The sequence below is a fragment of the Antechinus flavipes genome, chromosome 2 (genome assembly GCF_016432865.1).
Source record: "Antechinus flavipes isolate AdamAnt ecotype Samford, QLD, Australia chromosome 2, AdamAnt_v2, whole genome shotgun sequence".
NCBI classification, from domain to species: Eukaryota; Metazoa; Chordata; class Mammalia; order Dasyuromorphia; family Dasyuridae; genus Antechinus; species Antechinus flavipes.
Window position 1 is genome coordinate 499,856,800 of NC_067399.1, and position 22,597 is coordinate 499,879,396.

General features: G+C 38.7%; 1 protein-coding gene and 1 long non-coding RNA gene across 4 annotated transcripts; one reads left to right on the forward strand and one right to left on the reverse strand.

Annotated features, from left to right (window-relative positions):
* The first annotated feature begins 422 nt into the window (after positions 1-422).
* On the forward strand, positions 423-22,531 carry PHYHD1 (phytanoyl-CoA dioxygenase domain containing 1). Of its 3 annotated transcripts, none has more exons than XM_051980141.1 (11): positions 425-724; positions 3,367-3,525; positions 18,711-18,786; positions 18,951-18,998; positions 19,561-19,616; positions 20,070-20,132; positions 20,669-20,690; positions 20,986-21,114; positions 21,229-21,345; positions 21,672-21,798; positions 21,958-22,385. In XM_051980141.1, exons 1-11 carry the CDS (start codon positions 692-694, stop codon positions 22,001-22,003), a joined length of 876 nt encoding a protein of 291 aa, XP_051836101.1. In that variant the 5' UTR covers positions 425-691; the 3' UTR covers positions 22,004-22,385. The 3 variants fall into 3 exon arrangements, with proteins under 3 accessions (XP_051836103.1, XP_051836101.1, XP_051836102.1); XM_051980142.1 differs by having other exon boundaries at positions 686-764; XM_051980143.1 differs by lacking the exon at positions 21,229-21,345 and having other exon boundaries at positions 423-724; positions 21,958-22,531.
* Positions 6,314-11,988, reverse strand: LOC127550871 (uncharacterized). Its single transcript, XR_007950955.1, has 4 exons — positions 11,818-11,988; positions 11,592-11,729; positions 9,395-9,519; positions 6,314-6,425 (listed from the first exon to the last, which is right to left on the reverse strand). It is a non-coding gene; the product is annotated as an uncharacterized LOC127550871 (long non-coding RNA).
* Positions 22,532-22,597: the final 66 nt, after the last annotated feature.

Consider the following 22,597-nt stretch of genomic DNA (forward strand, 5'->3'; position numbering starts at 1 on the left):
ACTTGTTAAATTCAGGAGATTACATTTGATCTCAGGCTCTTGAGCAGGAGAGTAACATGCTGCTTTATAAGTTAAGAACTTCAATCCAAAGCCCCCTTCTTCCTCCCACTTGCTTCCCAGTAGAGTTGACATTTCCGGAGATCTGGGACCTGGTTTTATACAGCCTTATCTTGTGCCTCCAGGTTCTCTGTATTTTGGGTGCCTAGTTTGGAGTAGCTCAAAGCAAGACTTTAGTAAATGTTTGATTTGGACAAATACGTGAGTACATAAAGCCTTGAGTGGTTTAAAGGGCGGCAGCTAATTCTTGAGCTTTCCCAGGGCCACTGGAATTAGCTGTGGGGGCAAGGACTCTGATTGGTTGACCAGGGGCCACTCCTCTTCTCTCCTCTCCTGAACACTGCAGATTGAAGTCAGATTGGGGACAGTGGGGTGGGGTGGGGTGAGTCCATGTGGGCGTCCGGAGTTAATAGTACAAAAGCCTGAAGCTTCGACAGGACCAGGAGGAGGTAAAGCAAACCGCTGTCCTGCCCACCTTCTCATCGCTTCTCCAGCTCCAATCCCAGCTCGGTCTGGAAGCTACGACCCAGGAGCCAGGACTCAGCTGCCAGTTCTGTTCCCAGAAAAAATAACAAAACAACAACAAAAAAACCAAGGACAAAAGAAGTCCCACCAGCCAGTCCCTTTGAACCCCATGGCGGGCCTGAGCCCAACGCAGCTGCGGAAGGTGGAGTTAACAGTGATCGCTCTATTAAAGGGAGAGGGGGGTAAGAGGAAGTGGTACTCTTGTTTAGCGTAAATTTCCCTAGGGACTTCAGCCTTAATCCCCAACCTTTTCCTTCCCCACCCTCCCACCGCCAATGGAAGTCGGCCGCCCCCTACACCTCTCAGAGTTTGGCAGGGACCTTGGACAGGGTTTCCGGAAGATTGGGATAGAGGATGGGGTCCGGAAGAGGGAGAAGGCGGGACTGTCGCCCCGATTCTCCTGTGCTTTGATAGAAAGGGTCAAGAGGGAAAGGGGGGAAAAAAAGCAGAAAACCAAACTTGACTTGTGGGGAGCATAAAGTTGTTGCCACCTGGAAGTGCGTGGACTTAGAATTCAGGGTCTTAGTATAAGAAGCATTAGTGGAGATGGGGAAAGAGGAAAGAGCCAGGGATGGGATCAACTGCACCTCGAAGGGGTCCTCTTGCCACAAAATAAGGGGCGAGACTTTTAAGCTCATATAGACTTTTATTTTTCAGATAACTTTGAATTTAGTTCCCTTTATTCCAAATTCAGCGTTCTTTCCTACATGTTAGCTTCTATCCCATTCTCCAGGGGACAGAGTGCAGTGCCTGGAGTCAGAAAGACTCATCTTCCTGACTTCAAATCCGGGCTCCACTCCTTGCTAGCTGTGTGACCCTGGACAAGTCCCTTTAAAAATCCTGTTTGCTTCAGTTCCCTGAAAGGAGTACGAAAAGGACCACCTTCACCAACAGGACAAGACAGAATAACACTGTGATCAATCAAACATTCATTAAGCAGCCATTATGGAGGCAGAATGGTAGAATAGGAAGTCCTGAATCCACATGTTGCTTGAGTTTGTGAGCTGTGTGACCATGGACAAACTATTTACAATGTTTGTCTCAGTTTCTTCATCTGTAAGTTATAGCCAATAATATTTATTTTACTTCCCTCACAGAGTTGTTTTGAGGATGAGATTAATGCACTCCTTATGATGAGGTTTAGATTTGGGGTACCCAAATGAAATTAGGGTTTCTGGTGGTCAGGGAGTTAAATGAGGTCTAGTGGTAGATTCAGGGTTCAGGGAGTCAAATGAAGCTCCCCTGCAACCCCTCAGAATTCAGTGCAAGAATAGGGAGTTTTGGGGAACTCCCTTCTGGCTGCACAAGAGTCCCCTGTAAAGGAATTTATAGACCTGAAAACCTAGATTGATAAAAGAGGTTTATTATGGGATTGGAAGTAAGGTTAAAGTCTAGTTAAGGAAATAGGTGAGAGTAAAGAGAAGATAGCACTGGAAACAGTATTCCAGTGGGCAGAGACCCTTGGTGTGCCAAGCATAGGTGTGGCATGTTTGGAACCTCTGCAAAGAGAGGATATTAGTTTGGCTCTTTTTATAATGTGAGATTTAGCTAAAGGGGGCCCATGGGTGGAATCCCAAGTTGGCTCAGATCTCATGGGGGCTGGGATAAGTCTGGATCTCCTAATGGAATTCAAAAGGGTGCTTTTGACCAGGCTTTGTGAATCAAAGGTCCTAGTTTCCTGAATTGATAATGTATCAGTTAGGAGGTGTTGGGAATCAGAAAGGAATAATCATAAAAGTTGTTTCTTAAAGGGACCACAACCTGCTTCACTTACATCTTAAAATGCTATGCAAACATAAGTTAATGCTATCACTAATATGTTCCTATGTCTTTTCCAGGGTGCTAGGAATATAAAAATGAAAAATATATTATTTTTCTCTCCCTTTTCAATGGCAGCCCCTGCTGTTCCCTTCATCTTAGATCACTTCCTATTTTTCCATCTTCTTATACTCAAATAAACCTCCAAAAGACATAGTATCCTTAGTAACCCTCTCTAATATGAATGTAATGAAATATGATAAATATAAATACAATAATGTAATGAATCTCAGATAGTTTGTCCTAAGTACTGAGGCAAGAGACAGACCACTGATGGTTGGGTTGGTGAAGTAAAGCTATTTGGAGGAGGTCAGTTAGAAGGTGAACTGAGATTTGAAGGATAGAAAGGACTTAACTAAAGTAGAGAAAAGAAGCAAGAGCATTTCAGGTGATGGAATTGTGGGGAGAGATAGGAAAGCATTAATCAAATTAAGGAGAACTGTAAAGAGAGCCATAGAAGAGGGGCTGGGACTGGGACAGAAGTAAGAAGATCTATGTTCAAATTCTGCATCCACCACTTATTACCTCTTGATTTTATTAAGCAAAACACTCTTTAAATGTTTCCTCATCTGCAAAATGAAAGAATGTACTAGATGACCTCTAAGGTCTAAGATGAAAATTTCTGATTCTATGGCTTATATGAGCCTGGGAAAATCAGTTGGGACTACAATATGGAGGAATTTAAAAGCTAGGCTGAGGAATTTGAAGTTTGTTTTTAAGACAATGGAAATCCATAATCCTTTATTTTATCCCTTCAGGCCAAATTGTCAAACTAATCTAATTATATGAAAATCTAATAAAAATGTTTATGTGAAAAGGGAAGAGGACTGGAGAGCCACATGCAGAGACGTTCTCAGACCTTACTTCAGTGGCCTCCCTCTTCTAAACCTTGTTCTTCAAATGTGAGATTTGGATGAAGGGAGAGATAAAAGTCTTGCTCTGAAAGAGGCTCCACTTCTTTCATAGTTTCAGGAGGATGGATTTCTGGTCCTGGAAGGAGTATTTTCCCCCAAAGAGTGTGATATCATGAGGGAGCAAATCCAGAAGATCATAGCAGAAATGGAAGTCCCATCTCACTGTCGCACTGAATTCTCTACTCAAGAAGAGGAACAGCTGCGAGTCCAGGTAGGAAGGCTTCCTGACTCTCACCACTGTACCACACTGCCCTCTTCTGGTATTTAATATACACAGATCTCAGCTTCTCCCATAGCCAAACGAGAGCTTTTTATATTTTTAATTTTTTTTTATTAAAACCGTTAAATTTTTAGATATAGTAATTTAGTTATAGTCTAATGTAGTTAATCACTTGGCCTTGGAGCCTCTGACAAATATATACAGGTATTTTGAGCAGGTGACTTATTAATCTATCCATACACCTAGCAAGTTCTAAACCTCGAAGTGGCTGAGCAGGAATTGGTCTCCAATGGTGAAGGGAGTTACCTCACTGAGGACTTCCCTGCAAGAATGAAATCATAAGTTCTGTCCAAAAAAAATTATCTGATTGTTTGTGTGTGTGTGTGTGTGTGTGTGTGTGTATGTATTGCCTAAATCCTATCTTGTAATTTTCTACAACTAACAGCATTTATCCCACTCAATCAAAAAGCATTTATTAAGTACCTGCTATGTATCAGGCAGTATACTAAGTAAAAATGCAAATAAATAAACTGATCTAATCTCTCAAAGATTAATCTCAAGTATAATCTTAGTCTAATAGGACATACAATATACAACTAACAACGTACAAATAAGATATATAAACTATTAGAAATAACCAATAGAGAAAAGACATTAACATTAAGGGGGACTTCTTTCAGAAGATGGAATTTTTTGCTGGCAAAATGGTATAAAGGTAGAGAGTGAAGAGAGTCCAGTACAGGGCCTTGAAGGACACCCATAGTTAGTGGCCGTGACTAGTATTAAGATCCAACAAAGGAAAGTAAGAGGGATTACTCATATAGGTAGGAGGAGAACCAAAAGAGAACTGGGTCATAGAAACCAAGAGAGAAGCCTATTAAAGGGAAAAAAGTGATTAGCAAGGGGGGCACATTGGATAGAGCACCAGCCCTGAAGTCAGGAGGACCTGAGTTCAAATCTGATCTCAGATACTTAATGCTTCCTAGTGGGCAAGTCACTTAATCTCAATTGCCTCAGCAAAAAAAAAAAAAAAGTGATTAACAGTGTCAAAGACTTCGGAGAGCTCAAGAAAAGGATGAAGATTGAGACATTAGATTGTACAATTTAAAGGTAATTAGTAACTTTGGAGAGAGCAGTTTAAGTTGGACAGTGAAACTGGAAGCCAGACTGAAGAGACTAAAAAAAGAACAGAAGTAGAGGTACCTATTGTAAATGGCCTACTCAAGGAGTTTAGTGGAATAATACTAGTGGGAATTAAGGTTCAAGTAATAATTGTTTTTGTTGTTGTTGTTTTTGTTTTTTAAATAGGGAAGATATAAACATATTTGTAGATAATAGTATAGATAGGGAGAGGTTGAAGATTAGTGAGAGTGTAGGAATGATAAAGGAGGCATTCTGCTAGAAAAGATGGGATGGAATGGGATCCCTTGTGTGTCTAATGCAAAGCTTCTTGAATTGTGGTCTCAATGAGAGAGGTTGTGTGAATGTGGAAGTTGGGGGAAATTTGGCAATAGTAAAAGGGTCTGAACACAACAACCAAAAATTAATTGCAACACAGGACTTCACTGTTTTTGGTTCTGAACACATGACATGCACACTTTGTACTATGCCTGCATTAACACTGCTAGAAACACCTTGATTCAGAATTGAGAGGAGAGTCACATAAAAATTTCTCAGGCAAAAAGAGACCTTGAGTGGAAAAAAGTTTAAGAAGTCTTCATCTAGTGGAGTTAGCCTTGGCAAAGAGAAGGGTCATTTCATTACGTGAGATAGGAGTGAAGGAAGAGGTAATCAGGAGAAGACATCTAAGTAATGTGAGATGAGAAGGAGAAAAGGCAGTCTTATTGAATAACTTTAATTTTTTCAGTTAAAAACTGAAATAAGGTTAGAGGATGTGTAGAAGGAGAACCACAGGGAGTTTGGGGAGGTTTGGAAAAGCTGCTGTGGTGAGTGGGATAATGAATCAATTAGGGAGCTGTATAATGATTGCCTTGATTCACTGAGGGCCCAGGTGAGATTATGTAACATAAATTTGCCATGAATCCAGTCAGCATGAATTTGTTGGTTTCTCTAGCTAACTTAGGACCTAGTATACAATTCAATTCTATTTAAAAATCATTTTAAATGTGCCAAGCATTGGGGATATTATGATAAAAGCTGAGAAAAATTTCACTAAAAAGTATCTAGCATTACATAGGAGGTGAAGATATAACACAAAATTAACAGATAAAATAAATACAAAACAGTTTGGTGGAGGAAGGTAGTAGCAGATCAGGAGAGTTTCCTTCAGGTAACTAGGGATTGAAAGAAATAGAAGTAAAAAAGGGAAATTTTCAGATATGAGGGAATCAGCTTGTTCTAAGGTAGTGAGGTACAGAGAGGTCATCCAGTAAAAAATTGGTGATATTGGGGCAGCTAGGTGGCGCAGTGTATAGAGCACCAGCCCTGAAATCAGGAGGACCTTAGTTCAAATGTGGTCTCAGACACTTAATACTTCCTAGCTGTGTGACCCTGCACAAGTCATTTAATCCCAATTGCCCCAGTCCCCCTTCTCCCCCCCCAAAAAAATGGTGATATTGAATATTAAGGAGAGCTGATGGTGCAGTGATAATAAACCTCACCAAATGTCAATGCACTCTTCTCTTATCTTTTATATTGTGATATGCTTGTGTATGTCATATCCTGGACTTTTAGGGGAAGAGAAATAATGATTAGGAGAAAACATTGATTATGTTGTGTTTTCTTTCTTCTTTTCCTCTTTCTCTTCCTCCTCCTCCTTTTCCTCCTCCTCCTCCTCCTCCTCCTCATCCTGAGATAGTTTTGGTGGCTAATTGGATATAGATGGTGAAAGTTTTTCAGCCTGCTTGGGAAGATGTGATATCATGAAGAGACTGGGAAGATAGGAAGAAAAAAACATTTTAGATAAGATGATAATGATGAATTAATTTCAGCACATATTAAGTTTAAAATGGGCAGAACATATAAATGGAGATGTTGAGTAACAGTTGGAAATTCCTATCTCCTCTTCCTTCTAATCCCTGAAGTTCAGAGCCTCTCATTTGTATGTTGTTCTGCTCTGCCCTCCCTTTTCACTGTATCCCTTGGCAGCCCCTGCTGTTCCCTTCATTTTAGATCACTTCCTATTTTTCCATCTTCTTATACTCAAATAAACCTCCAGAAGACATACTATCCTTAGCGACTGTCTCTAATATTTTACCTTCTGCTCTGCTTTGCTGTATATACCAGACATGAAAGAGGACAAAGCCTGTTTTTCACTCCCTTTGGAAGGAGAAAGAGATGTTGATGACTCAGCATTTTCTTTTCTTTTGGCCTTCCCTTCAAATCACTCTATCCAGATTCTTAGGACAGTCTCTCATCATCCCTCTCATTCACTCTGTATTCTAAAGGGATTCATGATATAGCTCATAGGTTTCTCTTGTCATTTGGACTGAACCAAATTCTAACCTGTGGATAGCTAGAATTGAACAGAGCAGTCAAGATTCAGGACGGTGGGAGTCAAACAGTAATTTCAAAGTGAGGGAAACAGCTCGTGAGTGAGAACTCCCTCCTAAGAAGGCAGAAGTAGGGTTTTTAAGCATGAAAATTACAAATGCCTAGATTCCAAGACCAGTATTTTTGAGTCTTCATTAAACAGTCTCCAAGCAATTGAGCTTTGTGGTTGTTCAGTGTAGCACAGAACCAGGTTTAGCATGACCAGGAGCAGCAGCCTAGCACCTGATTTGGTTCACTTGGTGATGACAAGTGGGAAACTGTTGTTATGCCAAGTTGAGGGCACAGTTTGCTCACTGAGTCTAGGATCTGGAAAACAGGGTGCCTTCTAATAGTATCTTGACATTTCCCCGTTTTGGACAAAGGGAGGGGGCCTAAAAGAACACTTATTCTTCTTGCCAATAAAAGAGAGGCAGATATCAGCCAAGATGCCATGTGAAGCCAGTTGGGCTAAGATAAGATGTTAAGTTGTATAGGTCTTATCTAGCCATTATTTGCTCACAAGCAGAAAAGGGGGGGCAAGAATGTTGAGGGGGAAAAATGCTAATACACATTTAAAGCATGGTCTTGATGGTTGAGCATATAACAAAAGAGAAAAAAGGAAGAAAACAAAACAAAACAAAACTAGGACAGTATACTCAGTCCACATCCAGATGTCAGTTGCTTCTGGGTCTATACTTAGATGGCTTTGAGGTTTCTGCCATCCCTAAAGAGTTCTGCCGTCTATTCAGGGACAGGGGCTTTCTCCAGATGATTCAGGAGTCCACACCCACAAGTTTGGCAGCTGCGGTAGTATTCAGAATGGCTTAGCAGAAGGCTAAGGATCCCTTAGAGAAAACTCCTTGCATCAATATTTGGATATGAGTGAGTTTCTGGTCAGCATAACATAGACACTTAGTTAAAGGTCTCTAAACAGCACAAAGCTATGGTCCAGTTTCCCAGTTACACAGGGCTAAATTCAAACAATGCAATAAAGTTTTTCAAAAATTCATAATCATAATTTCAATTAAATCAGGTTATATTAGTGTAAGGTCCAGATCAAACTACTTAAAGGGGTCACAATGTACTAGTTTTGAGAAGGGGGATTTATATGTCACAAGGTAACAAAAAAAATTAAACATAAACATCTTGAAACAAAAGACCACAACAATACAATAGTTAATACTAATATTAACAAGCAGCAAGTCTCCTTGTATCCTAGTAACGTCTTCTCAGTGTCCATTTCACCAGCACATTTTGAATGAATGAATGTTCAGAAGTTTCATGTAGTTATATCTGGTCATTGGATATCTTTTCTTGGACAATATTCTCAGGACCACTACAAAAAGGGTTCTACTTCTCTGGTTCCAAATCTGGAAATTCCTAGATAATTCTGACTTAACATAATTTAGTACAATGTCTTAAATTTAATGCTTCAATCTTTTTTGAGGGGAGGGGGTGGTGAGGTAATTGGCATTAAGTGACTTGCCCAAGATCACCCAGCTAGGAAATGTTAAGTGTCTGAGGCTAAACTTGAACTCAGATCCTCCTGACTCCAAGACTGGTGCTTTATCCACTGTGCCATCTAGCTGCCTTCTGGTTTTCCATTCTTGAAACTTCAGAGAATTTCAGTTCATGTACCATTCTAAATCCTGCACCTGAAATAAGAATCTTTAAAAAAAAATTTGAGGGTCCAACTATAAAATAAACTCTTCTGTCCTTTAAAATTACCAGATACTTTAAAAATGGAAATTTATGTATAAAATTCTTAATCCAATGTTGAGAACTTATTACTAATACATACTCAAAAGCCTATATTTCCATGATCGGTAAATCTGGAAGCCAATTATGTACATAGATATATAATTCTTAGAGAAAGCAGCCTAATCCTGTCACTTCTAAAATTTTGCTATTCCATTTATTTAGAAAACTTTTTATATTACATCTTTGTTTTGTTTTTTTGGTCTAATAGTTTCTTTTACTATTTTTTGTCTAATAATTTCCCTCTTAGAAGGATATCATTCCTGCATTATAATTTGATCATAAATACACTTTAAAATTGGAAGATGGTCATACATATAGCCTATTACAGTAACTCAGAGATGTATTAGTATTAATTATTATTAAATAGATTTAGAATTGTATTCACAAAATTTCTGATTATAGATATTTGTTGTACAAAGAAAAAGAGGGACATGGCCCGTATAAGAGGGGGGAAAACTTCCTTACCTCTGTTTGATTCCAGGCATGAATCATATATGACAGGCTACAGTCACAAGGTATCAAAAGCAAGACTCAGGATTAAAAAGGGGAAATTTTCTTTTCAGCAAGGAAATTGAACAATGGGGAAATAGAGTCATGAGAATCTTACCTTAGGCCATACTAAAGATATCCCCAAAACTTTTCCCAGTCATAGACATCCACTTTTGCCAGTTCACAGACTGCAAGGTATGCCATTTTCTACTGTTGGCTTCATGACTATTCAGACAATTGTCTCTGTAATCAAAATTCAAAACAATAGTAGTAAATCACAGTTCCAGGAATTTTTACCTTAAATAGCAAAATTTCACTAACCATAACTTAGGACTTGAATATCTTTCCTGATGTTTCCCTAACAGTTTACATTTCACTTATCCTTTATTTATAAATTCAAACTACTCATATTCTGGGACTTCAGATATACAACAAATACCTAGTATTTACTTTAATTAATATGTTGGAACTACATCTTTCAGCCACTCTATATACTTTCATTATAACTAAGAATTTTCAAGTGAAAATTCACTATTATAGGCAATTACAAACATTACTATTATCTGCTTTATAACAAAATATACTTCATTAAATATTTAACAGTTTCAAATATCTATTTTTATCACATCCTTTTAAAAGCTTATTTCAGACATAACAGCATCCAGATTAAAAAAGTTGTTTTGTCTAACAGCATTTCTGACTCTAAAATTTCACAATATAAGAGGATTTAGAAATATAATGATTACATGAACAATATCATATATTAAAAAAAAACCTGAAACAAAACCTCAATTTCATTTCCAAATTATCACATAAAAATCATTGATCTTATTACCTTTGAAATATTAAAACCAGGTTTTCAGGTTATCAGGTAAAGAACAATTACATTCAATTAAAGAAATAATAACAATGTATTGCTTAGCATGTCAGTCACTGTGTTAAACACTACAATAATGATATTATTTTGCTCTCACAACAATCTTGGGAAGAGGGTACCATTATTATTTTTTCTTTACAGATCAGAAAACTCGGGCAAATAGAGACAGTATAACTTACTCAAGATTTTACAGCTAATAAATTTCTGCAACTGGAACATAATTCGAGTTTCCCTGTATTTTTCCAGTATTTTTTCCAACATCTTTATTTGGGAATCTAATCTGAGATTAGAGGGGTTTATAGAATAAGAGCGGAGTCACTGACCTGGGGAAGTCACAGGCATGGTCAAGGAAGGGTTAATAAGAAGTTGCTATAAGGTATAAACCAGTGGTTCTCAAAGTATGGTCTAGAGAATCCTGGGGATCTCTGAAACCCTTTTAGAGGGTCTACAGATTCAAAAATAGTTTTTATTTCCAATATGGTAAATGTCTATAAATATAACCCAGATAAACAAAAACGCTTTGGAGATATCTTCAATAATTTTTAATAGGATAAAGATACTGAAAACAAAAGTTTGAGAACCACTGGTGTAAACTGTTTACCTTTTTTTTTCTTTCTTCATTCTAGGATTACTTTCAAACTAGCAGCCTTCCTTCATTGCCCTAGGGCAATGAATCTATCCATCTTCAGAAGAACTGCTATATACTTTTAACTTTTACAAAATTTAATCCTTATTTTTCCTGAAAACAAAATCTATAGAATGGTAACCCCAAACTTATTAAGAGATTTCAGAAAACAGTTCTTGGACTTACCCCAAATCCCAGGAGTTCTCCCCTGCAATCTCCCCTCCAAACCTATAAAATCTATCAAGATGTTTTCAGCAGTTCCACAATTTTGATTATCTTATTATCTAATGACCCAAGAAAAGGCTAAAGTGGGAACTGGTCCTGCTTATTGGGACAATTGCTCGAAGTATGGAAGTTCATTAATCTTTCCCAGTGTTCTAAACTCCTTAGCTAAAGCCCTTAGAATCTTTTCTGGCTAGCTGTATTTTAAATCTTTCAAGATAACAGATCTACAAAAACACAAACATGACACAGTCATTTTACAAAGGTACAAACACAGACAGAATGACAAGACAGATACAGACACAAACAGTTTTAACAAAGCAGGTAGTTAGAATCCTTACAGAGGCACACCATTATAGAGGTGTGCAGTTTAAAAATAACAAAGACATGGTTACAATTTTACAGACGCACTCAGTTTAAAAAGAGTCATGTAGAGGGGCCAGTTTATAGAGGTGTGCTGTTTAATGGATATTTTTACCAGAGTGATCCAAGATGAATCAGGTTACTGGTGAGCCCCAAGATTTTCCTTACAAAGAATGTCGAGCTCAAGTAAGACAAAAGCTTGGGTAGGAATAAGGGCACAGGACTCACCAGACAAATGGAGGTGGATTCTGAAGAAGTAGCACTTTGTCTGTTACTATTAGTACCCGAGAGTTCAATGGCCTGGTTCTGTGTCCAATCCCACTCCTGTCACCAATTAATGTCAACTGGACTGGATTAACCTCTAATCTGTGGATTATCAGAGCAAAACAGAACAAGTTAGAGACAAGAGGGTCAGGAATCAAACAGAAGTTTAATTTCAAAATGAGGGGAACACCTTGAAGTAAAGTTCTCCTTCCTAAAAAGAGGGACTTGCTTATAGCAAAGGTAGGATTTTTAAGTGTGAAAATTATAAATGACTGAACCCATCACAGGTGTTCTTGAATCTGAATATACAGTCTCCAAGTCCACACCTGTACCGCAACAAACAGTCTCCAAGACCATAGGATTGTTGAGTCCTGTGGTTGTTCAGTAGGGCACAGAATCAGGTTAACATGGACAGAAGCAGCAGCAGAGCACCTGATTTGATTTATTGAGAATTACAAGTGTGGGAAATTGTTATGTCAAGCTTAGGTCACAATTTGTTTGCTGGCTCTTAGCTCTGGAAAACAAGGTATCTCCTAATACTATTTTGACATTTTCTGAACCCAAACTATCCCCTCAAACACAAAGACTTTAATTTACATACTGATGTATGTAACTGGTTTCCCAACTTTCCAAACTCTCATGGCCCACACCTTCACTCACTTCATGCACACAAAGGAATGGCCATATTTTTGATTACTTATTACTCTTTCATCTCTAAGAACTACAACTATCGCCTCATCCTCCTATCTGGCATATTGTGTTGGCTTAGTTTCCCTGCTCAAACTCTCTCTTCTTTAATTCATCTTCTACACAGAGGCCAAATTATCTTCCTAAAGCATGGGTTTGAGCATGTCTGTCTTCTGCTCAGAAATCCTCAGTGTTTTCCTACTGCTTCTAGGATAAAATACAAATTTATTTGTTTGGCATGGAATGTTAAGGCCTTCATGATCTGCCTCTGGCCTACCTTTTTAGATTTGTTTTATATCATTTCCTGCCGTGCACTCTATATTCCAAACTGGCCAAATTGCAGTTTCCCATACACGATATCTTATCTCCCACCTCCATGTCTTTGCACAAGCTGTACTTCACTCATGTAATAACCTCTTTTCTACATCTTCTTCTTCCAATCTCTGGCCCTTCAACAAACAATTCTTGTGCAGTTTCCTGCACGAGGCCTTTCCTAATTCTCTCTTTTTAAAAATTTTTAATAACTTTTTATTTACAAGTTATATGCATGGGTAATTTTACAGCATTGACAATTGCCAAACCTTTTGTTCCAATTTTTCCCCTCCTTCCCCCACGTTCTCCCCCAGATGGCAGGATGACCAATACATGTTAAATATATTAAAGTATAAATTAAATACAAAGTAAGTATACATGACCAAACCATTATTTTGCTGTACAAAAAGAATCGGACTCTGAAATAGTGAACAATTAGCCTGTGAAGGAAATAAAAAATACAGGCAGGCAAAAATATAGGCATTGGAAGGATATGAACAGACAATTCTCAGGTGAAGAAATTAAAACTATTTATAGACATATGAAAATATGCTCCAAATCATTATTAATCAGAGAAATGCAAATTAAGACAACTCTGAGATACCACTATACACCTGTCAGATTGGCTAGAGTGACAGAGAAAGATAATGTTGGAGGGGATGTGGGAAAACAGGGACACTGATACATTATTGGTGGAATTGTGAACACATCCAGCCATTCTGGAGAGCAATTTGGAACTATGCTCAAAAAGTTATCAAACTGTGCATACCCTTTGATCCAGCAGTGTTCCTACTGGGCTTATACCCCAAAGAGATACTAAAGAAGGGAAAGGGACCTGTATGCGCCAAAATATGGCAGCCCTGTCTGTAGTGGCTAGAAGCTGGAAAATGAATGGATGCCCATCAATTGGAGAATGGTTGAGTAAATTGTGGCATATGCACGTTATGGAATATTATTGTTCTGTAAGGAATGACCAGCAGGATGAATACAGAGAGGACTGGCGAGACTTACATGAACTGATGCTAAGTGAAATGAGCAGAACCAGGAGATCATTATATACCTCAACAACGATACTATTTGAGGATGTATTCTGATGGAAATGGATCTCTTTTATAAAGAGAGCTAATTCAGTTTCAATTGATCGAGGATGGACAGAAGCAGCTACACTCAAAGAAAGAACACTGGGAAATGAATATAAACTGCTTGCATTTTTGTTTTTCTTCCCGGGTTATTTATACCTTCTGAATCCAATTCTCCCTGTGCAACAAGGGAACTGTTCGATTCTGCATACATATATTGTATCTAGGATATACTGTAACCTATTTAACATATAAAGGACTGCTTGCCATCTGGGGGAGGGGGTAGAGGGAGGAAGGGGAAAAATTGGAACAGAAGTGAGTGCAAAGGATAATGCTGTAAAAAATTATCCTGGCATGGGTTCTGTCAATAAAAAGTTAAAAAAATAAATAAATAAAAAATAAAGCCACAAAAGTAGTGTCAGGAATAAAAATCAGGTTATAACATGAATATTAATATAACAAATGTTTAAATGTTAAAATTATAACATAACAAGATTATTAAATAAAATGTAGTAATCTAATCTATCTATCTATCTATCTATCTATATATATAGGCATTGGGAATTCAATGTAATGGTTCTTAGTCATCTCCCAGAGTTCTTTCGCTGGGTGTAGCTGGTTCAGTTCATTACTGCTTCATTGGAACTGATTTGGTTCATTTCATTGCTGAAGAGAGCCAGGTCCATCAGAATTGATCATCATGTAGTATTGTTGTTGAAGTATAAAATGATCTCCTGGCCCTGCTCATTTCACTCAGCCCTAATTCTCTTAATTGTTCACAACCCTTTTTATTCCCACTATGGTGATATGAATATACTGTCTATAATCATTTGTATGCCATTAGGAGAATGTTGTCTCTGTGAGTGTAGAAACTTTCACTTGATTTTCTGTCATATCACAACCTTTTACTTTTTCAAATTTATCTCTGCTTCATATTTCCTAAACCTATTTTTTATACTCAGGAGGACCTCTATTCCCCCAATCCTTTTGCACTTTCCTAGTACATTTTGCTTTGATCTCACTTTCTTGCCTTCATTATCAGGCTCCTTTAGAGACAGCTAAATGGCAGAGTGGATAGAGACTTGTTGTTTAATCTTTTCAGTTACGTCTAATTTGTCATGATCTTATTTGAGGTTTTCTTCATAAAGATACTGGAGTGATTTGCCATTTCCTTCTTTAGCTCATTTTATAGAGGAGAAAACTGAGGTAAACAGGGTTAAGTGACTTGCCTCGGTCATAAGCTAGTAAGTGTCTGCAGACAGATTTGAACTGAAGTATTTTTCATTTCAGGCTTACTGCTCTTTCTACTATACCACTTGGCTGCTCCTAGGAGTTAGGAAGACCTGAGTTCCAATGTAGCTTTAGACACTTGTTAGTTTTGTGACTCTGAGCAAGTCATTAACTTTTTTATATCTTAATTCTTTCAACTATAAAATAAGAGTAATAGTACCTACTTCATAGGATTGTTGTGAAGATTAAAAGAGATAATATATATGAAGTACTTAGTACAGTTCCAGGCACATAATAAGCTTAATAAATGTTCCTTTCCCTTCCTTCCTTTATTTAATCAGTTCAACTGCCTTCTGCTCCAGAACACCTTGCCCTCTGATGCTGTTGCTAGTCATGCCTTGCCATGATAACTGCCTTACCTTCTGATTTTTACATTCATTCTAATGTTGTTTATTGCTGGAGGGCCACATTGATTGGTTTTACCTCAGATTTAATCTTAGCTCCTATCTCCCATATTTGTATTCCTCCTCACTTCTTTCCCTTTGCTTCTTTCCAGGGATGGCTCAGATGCCACTTCCTCCATGAAAGCTGTCTTCATCTTTCCAGTTTTAGTGTTCTGTCTATCCTCAAATTATATTTGTTACTGAATAATTTATAACTATTTATCACATATATATATGTATGCTTTTGAGGATAGGGACTATCTTGTTTGTTTTTTGGCTCTATCCCTACTGTCTCACAAAAAAATAGGAGTTTAATAAATAATAAAAGAGCTAACATATAGCTATTTTTTCTATCAAAGTATCTAAGGTTAGCAAAACACTTGAAAATATTATCATATTTGATCTTTATAACAACTCTGGGAGACAGATAATCTCTTACATAGAGATGAGGAAATCTGGACAAAGCTTAATTGACTTGCCCAAGGTAGAGGGTATGTAGCAGGGTAAAAATAGGAAGAAGGGGAAGGAAAGGGCATCAACACCTCCTCAAGTGTCTGAAGCAGGATTTGAACTGACATTTTCCCAACTCTACATCCAATATGCTAGACACTCAGCCACTTATTAGTCTTCTGTTTAATTAGGTTGAATGAGAGAAGCAACATTTTGTAGGAGGAAAAGCACAATATCTAGAATTAATATAGGATCACTAGATTTTAAATTTTGGCTCATGGGGCAGCTAGGTGGCTCAGTAGTTAGAGCACCAGCCCTGAAGTCAGGAGGACCTGAGTTCAAATCTGACCTCAGACACTTAACACTTCCTAGCTGTGTGACCCTAGGCACTTAACCCCAATTGCCTCAGGAGGAAAAAAAATTCTGGCTCAGTTACTCACTATTTGGATGACCCTAAGCAAGTCTCTTCACTTCTCTGTGTGTAGTATGTAAAAGATAGAGAGGTTCTAGATTAGGATTCTAGAAATTCTAGATTCTTCTTTGTGTCCTGGACCCCATCAGCAATTGGGTGAAATCTATGACACTCCCGCTTCCCAGAATAATGCATAAAATAAAATGCATAGGATTGCAGAGGAAACCAATAGTACTGAAATAAAGTTGTAATTTTTTCTCATTTAAATCCACAGATTTCCTTGCAATTTATCCCAGGTTAAAAAAGTCTAGTCTAGGAGATTAATGATTATACCTTTGACCTTTAAACTCTCTGATAACTGATGATAAAGAAATGCTGGTCTAGGAGATACAGATAACAGAATTTTAGTCATGAGCTTATGAGTATCTCGTGGGCTTAGTTCTTCCCTTCATTCCTTCTCTTTCCCTTTCCTGGATGGAGACCATTAAATTCCTTTTCCCTGGTACAAAGAAGATTGAAAATACTTTCAGTTTTTTTTTTTAATTTTTATTTAATGATTACTTTATATTGACAACATTAACCCTTGCACTCGTTTCTTTTCAGATTTTTTTTCCCCTCCCTCCCTCCACCCCCTCCCCTAGATGGCAAGCAGTCCTTTATATGTTGGATATGTTGCAGTATATCCTAGATACAATATATGTTTACAAAACCGAACAGTTCTCTTGTTGCATAGGGAGAATTGGATTCAGAAGGTATAAATAACCCGGGAAGAAAAACAAAAATGCAGATAGTTCACATTCGTTTCCCAGTGTTCGTTCTTTGGGTGTAGCTGCTTTTGTCCGTCATTTATCAATTGAAACTTAGTTAGGTCTCTTTGTCAAAGAAATCCACTTCCATCAAAATATGTCCTCATACAATATCGTTGTCAAAGTGTATAATGATCTCCTGGTTCTGCTCATTTCACTTAGCATCAGTTCATGTAAGTCTCGCCAATCCTCTCTGTATTCATCCTGCTGGTCATTTCTTACAGAACAATAATATTCCATAACATTCATATACCACAATTTACCCAGCCATTCTCCAATTGATGGGCATCCATTCATTTTCCAGTTTCTAGCCACTACAAATAGGGCTGCTACAAACATTTTGGCACATACAGGTCCCTTTCCCTTCTTTAGTATTTCTTTGGGATATAAGCCCAATAGAAACACTGCTGGATCAAAGGGTATGCACAATTTGATAATTTTTTGGGCATAATTCCAGATTGCTCTCCAGAATGGTTGGATTCGTTCACAACTCCACCAACAATGCATTAGTGTCCCAGTTTTCCCGCATCCCCTCCAACATTCATCATTATTTTTTCCTGTCATCTTAGCCAATCTGACAGGTGTGTAGTGGTATCTCAGAGTTGTCTTAATTTGCATTTCTCTGATCAATAATGATTTGGAACATTCTTTCATATGAGTGGTAATAGTTTCAATTTCATCCTCTGAAAATTGTCTGTTCATATCCTTTGACCATTTATCAATTGGAGAATGGCTTGATTTCTTATAAATTTGAGTCAGTTCTCTATATATTTTAGAAATGAGGCTTTTATCAGAACCTTTAACTGTGAAGATGTTTTCCCAGTTTGTTGCTTCCCTTCTAATCTTGTTTGCATTAGTTTTGTTTGTACAAAGGCTTTTTAATTTGATGTAATCAAAATTTTCTATTTTGTGATCAGTAATGGTCTCTAGTTCATCTTTGGTCACAAATTTCTTTCTCCTCCACAAGTCTGAGAGATAAACTATTCTATGTTCCTCTAATTTATTTATAATGTCATTCTTTATGCCTAGGTCATGGACCCATTTTGATCTTATCTTGGTATATGGTGTTAAGTGTGGGTCCATGCCTAATTTAATACTTTCAGTTTTAGGGATTAAAAAAATCTTCAAACACTGTTAGAAGATCCTAGTCCCAGAGCTATTCTCCTTCACCCCTCCTAATGCTTTAGCCTAAAGTCACACAGCGTCTGTTCCTGTTTATTTATTAGAAAGAATAGCAGAAGTTCTCTCTTACTGCTCCTTCTCAAGATTCTGGCTCTCAGAATTCCTGTAAGCTTTGAGTCCTCACTTGGAATCATGATACCTGAGTTTAATCTAATAGTAGAGAAGATACCATATTGAGCCCCTTCCTACTTACAATATAGCCCTGGGAAGCAGTGACTAAAATATATTACCATCTTCTTGAAGGAACTAGGATAAGGATCCAAATTAGGGCTCAAGTGATGCTCCTAGCTAAGTAAGTGTCTTGCTCCACGGTATCTGTTTGGAATGAAGGATCAAAGAAGTATCACTCACTTTGGGGCAGCTGACTTCTAGCCTCCACAAGTCCTGACCCTACCAGTAGAACTCAAGAACAATCTTGGCTCTGTCAATAATTTGATGTATGGCTTTGAATAATTTTCCTCACTTCCCCACACTTCTCATAGGGCAATACTGACTACTTTTTGACCAGCGGAGACAAGATCAGGTTCTTCTTTGAGAAAGGAGTGTTTGACAAGGAAGGTAAGAAGTGAATAGGGGCAGGGGCTGGGTTATGTAGATATTATCTAAGCTTGAAGGGCTGGGGGAGCAAGACAACTGAATTTTTTTTGTTTAATCTTTTCTAGCTACAGTAAAATGGACTTTCAATTTTTCTTCTAGTTCTCATCATCTCTTTTATTTCATAGGCAATTTTCTAGTCCCACCAGAGAACTCTATCAATAAGATTGGTCATGGTAAGGATGGTATTGGATAACCATAGGAGAGGGCAGAATGCCCTGATGGGTCTGTACGTCCTTGTACACATTGTTCTTTCCTGGTCCTTATCATCCCCTTTACACCAGGGGAGCTTGGTCTTTCCTGAGAAGTGGGGGGAGGTAAGGGGTGTTCCTTTCTCTGCTTCCTCTTTTTAATAGTTTTCTAATTATTTTTTGAATAGTAGGTATACGTAGTAGCCTGTGTCCATTTTCGTCTACTACTGTGATAATTCTAACATTGAAGAAACTGGCCCTCTCCCTGTAGTGCTGGGAGCAAGTGTATTTTGTGGGTCGGGGAAGGCTGGCTGTAGATTCCTGCTTTCCTTCTTCCATCACAACCCTCTGGGAATAGTGAAGGTTTTGTCCTCCCCATCCTATACCCTGGGACACTGTGGTATTGGCTTCTATACTTTGACTTGGCTATTTGACTTGGCTGCCTCTAGCTTTCTTTCCTTGGTGGGAAGGGTTAGGCAGCAGTGGATTAGGAGAGCAGCTCAAATTCCATCCGAATGAGCCAGTCTCTCATCTCCTGCTCCTACAGCTCTGCATGCTCATGATCCTGTTTTCAGAAGTGTTACCCACTCACTTCAGGTGCAGGTGAGTGAGAAAAAGTTCTTTTAGAATTCTCTACTATCTTAGAGCCCCTCCCCAGAAATCTGACAAAACCCTGGGCTTCAGTTTGTCTTCATGGCCTCTTATCTCCATCCCAAAGTCAGTTGGAACCCTTAACACTACCCCACCCCTTTCACCTCCTAAACCAAAGCTGGCAGAAGAATGGAAGGATTCCCCATGTCCCAGCATCTTTGTACTTTAAATGGTATTCTATTATTTCCATGCTAATAAGAAAATAGATGCTCCTCTTCATCTTCCTACTCTTCCCTTTTTTCTCTGCCAAAGAGAGAAGGAGCAGTTTTAAACCCAGGCTAGGAGAGTGGCTAAGCAATGAGGAAGGGATAGGGATAACTCTGAAAATCTCCCACAGATGGGATTAGTGATATTTTGTGATAATGCACTCTTGAATCTGAATCAGTGAACTGTACTGTTTCTTAGGAGTTGGTCAAGAGTCTGGGGCTTGAAATACCCGTGGTAGTTCAAAGCATGTACATCTTTAAGGTAAGCTTCCTACTTGAGCACAGTTCACTTAGGGACTTTGGGGAAATCTTTCTGGGATCCAGTATGCCCAAGTGAAATTGCAAAAGGTTGTGAGGAACAAAATATAACAGATATTGAAAACTTTTTTTTATAAGGGATTGTAAACAATGGCACCACTTGGTCCAATTTCAGAAGATTTTAAAAGGAGGATAGTATTCCCAACATAGTGGGAGAAATTTTTTTCCCCTAAGATTTTAAACTGAGAAAATTCTACCAAGAATGAGGTGGGGCATTGAGATGAATGGCACACTGGATAAAGCACCACCCCTGAAGTCTGAAGGACCTGAGTTCAAATCTGACCTCAGACATTTAATACTGTGTGATTAATAGCTGTCCTGGGAAATTCATTTAACCCCAACTGCTTCAGCAAAAAAATAAAATAAACAAGAATGAGATGATTTTGAAAAAGTAAAGATTTCCTTATATCTCAATCTCTCTCCCTACTCCACCCTACCCTCTTCGGTCTTCTATTTCATCAGACCTCTTTTCTCTTTCAGCAACCACACTTTGGCGGGGAAGGTGAGCTGTGCATAGATTCCTGTATTACTTAGCATGATGTATACAGTGCATAAATTACATAAACAGTGATAGCATCCTTAGGGATTAGGAAATTAGCTCCTTGCCTCTTTGTGGGTAGTGGGGTATGGAACTAGTTTTGAACCAATCATAACCTTGGAATGAGAGAAATTTAGCTTGGTAAAGAGGGAAGGAAATGGATATTGGCTAAATGGAAAGGGAGAATTTGGGATCAAAACTGGGTGAGGGAGGGGGCCAGGGTATAGGCTGACAAACCCACAGGTTGGTGGGTTTGTAGTTACCCCGCACCAGGATGCCACCTTTCTCCACACTAAGCCACTGGGCCGAGTACTGGGTGTTTGGATTGCTCTGGAGGATGCTACCCTGGAGAATGGCTGCCTCTGGTTCATCCCTGGCTCCCACACAGGTAAGCAGAGCCTCTCTGAAACATCTTCCTTTCTCCTTTCTGGATCAGCCCAGAGGGAAACCCATTTAGAGGCATCTGAGGTTCTTCACCTGGCTGTTCTTGTGAACAATGCAGGTGGCATTTTCCGAAGGATGGTACGGGTGCAGACAGACTCTGCAGGTAGCACCAACTTCATAGGCTCGGAACCAAATTATGAGGATAGCCGTTTCATTCCTGCACCCATTCAGAAAGGTAAAGGGTCTAAAGGTTATCACATGCTAGGGAGGAAGTTGGATTTCAGGTAATTATGTTAAGCAATTGAGTCCAACAGCTCCAAGGTTGTATCTTTGGGGTAATTTTGGGGAGACCATGATTATCCTCTTTGAGAGCAACATTGGTTTTTCCTGCTTAATGGATGTAGCTCTCAGAACAGTCGAGACTTAAACTGCCTGTCATTTGTTGTTGCTATGGGAGATGCTCAGGTGATAGACTAGGGGTACATCCAGATAGGGAGGTGCAAGCACTGGAATGGGACATGATCAGGTAAAGAAATGTGACCCTTTTATTCCTTCTGCCAGGGGGTCTTATTTTGATACACGGAGAAGTCGTTCATAAGAGTGAGCTGAACCAGTCCACACATTCTCGCCATGCATACACCTTCCACATCATGGAATCCAAGGATACTCACTGGAGCCAGGATAATTGGTAAGCTGAGGTGCCCCTGGAATGTCAGGCAGCCTGGCTCTTTTCCCAGGAACTATCTACATGCATCTTTTCCTTCTTGTTTTCCCCAAATGTTTCAGAGATCCTTAAGGCTATAAAAGAGCTGAAGATTTTAGCATTTCTCTCTTCCCTTCTATTCAGGCTTCAACCAACACCAGAGCTGCCCTTCCCACTACTGTACACTTAATGCCAATCAGCAAGATGGATTTCCCTGCCCTTCCAGGTGAAGACTTGGGCCCAATGTATGGATACATTAAACCACTCCCTATTACCCTAGAGGTAGGAGTGAATATCATCACTTGGATTTTATAATCCAGGCCTGATGCTCCCTCTGCCCACTGGGGAACATGGCCCTTATTTTTGTCCTGGACAACTGAGTATCTACCACCTCTGGTTCTCTTCTTGGGATCAACCCCTGGATAACCCTCAGACTCTTCTGGTAAAGAAAATAGCCTGGTGTGTGGAGTTCGGGGGAAACTATAGGGAAGGGGGAAGCAGCATAGAGGGAAGAGGACATGAAGGTCATCTAGAGTGACAGTCATTGAATAAAAAAACTACCAAATGCATAAGATATTTTCTGGTGTACTTTTAGCAAATACACAAAACAATTTTATGTAAAAGAGAGCAAAAATCTGTTATACCAGTCCTACCTAGCTTGTGATAGTGAATGATTTAAGGGAATTATATCATTAAATTTGATGAAAGAGAAAGAACACTAGATTGAGTCCTGTTCAGTCACTAATTCATTGTGCAATGTCAGGAAACTTATCATCCCTTTTCT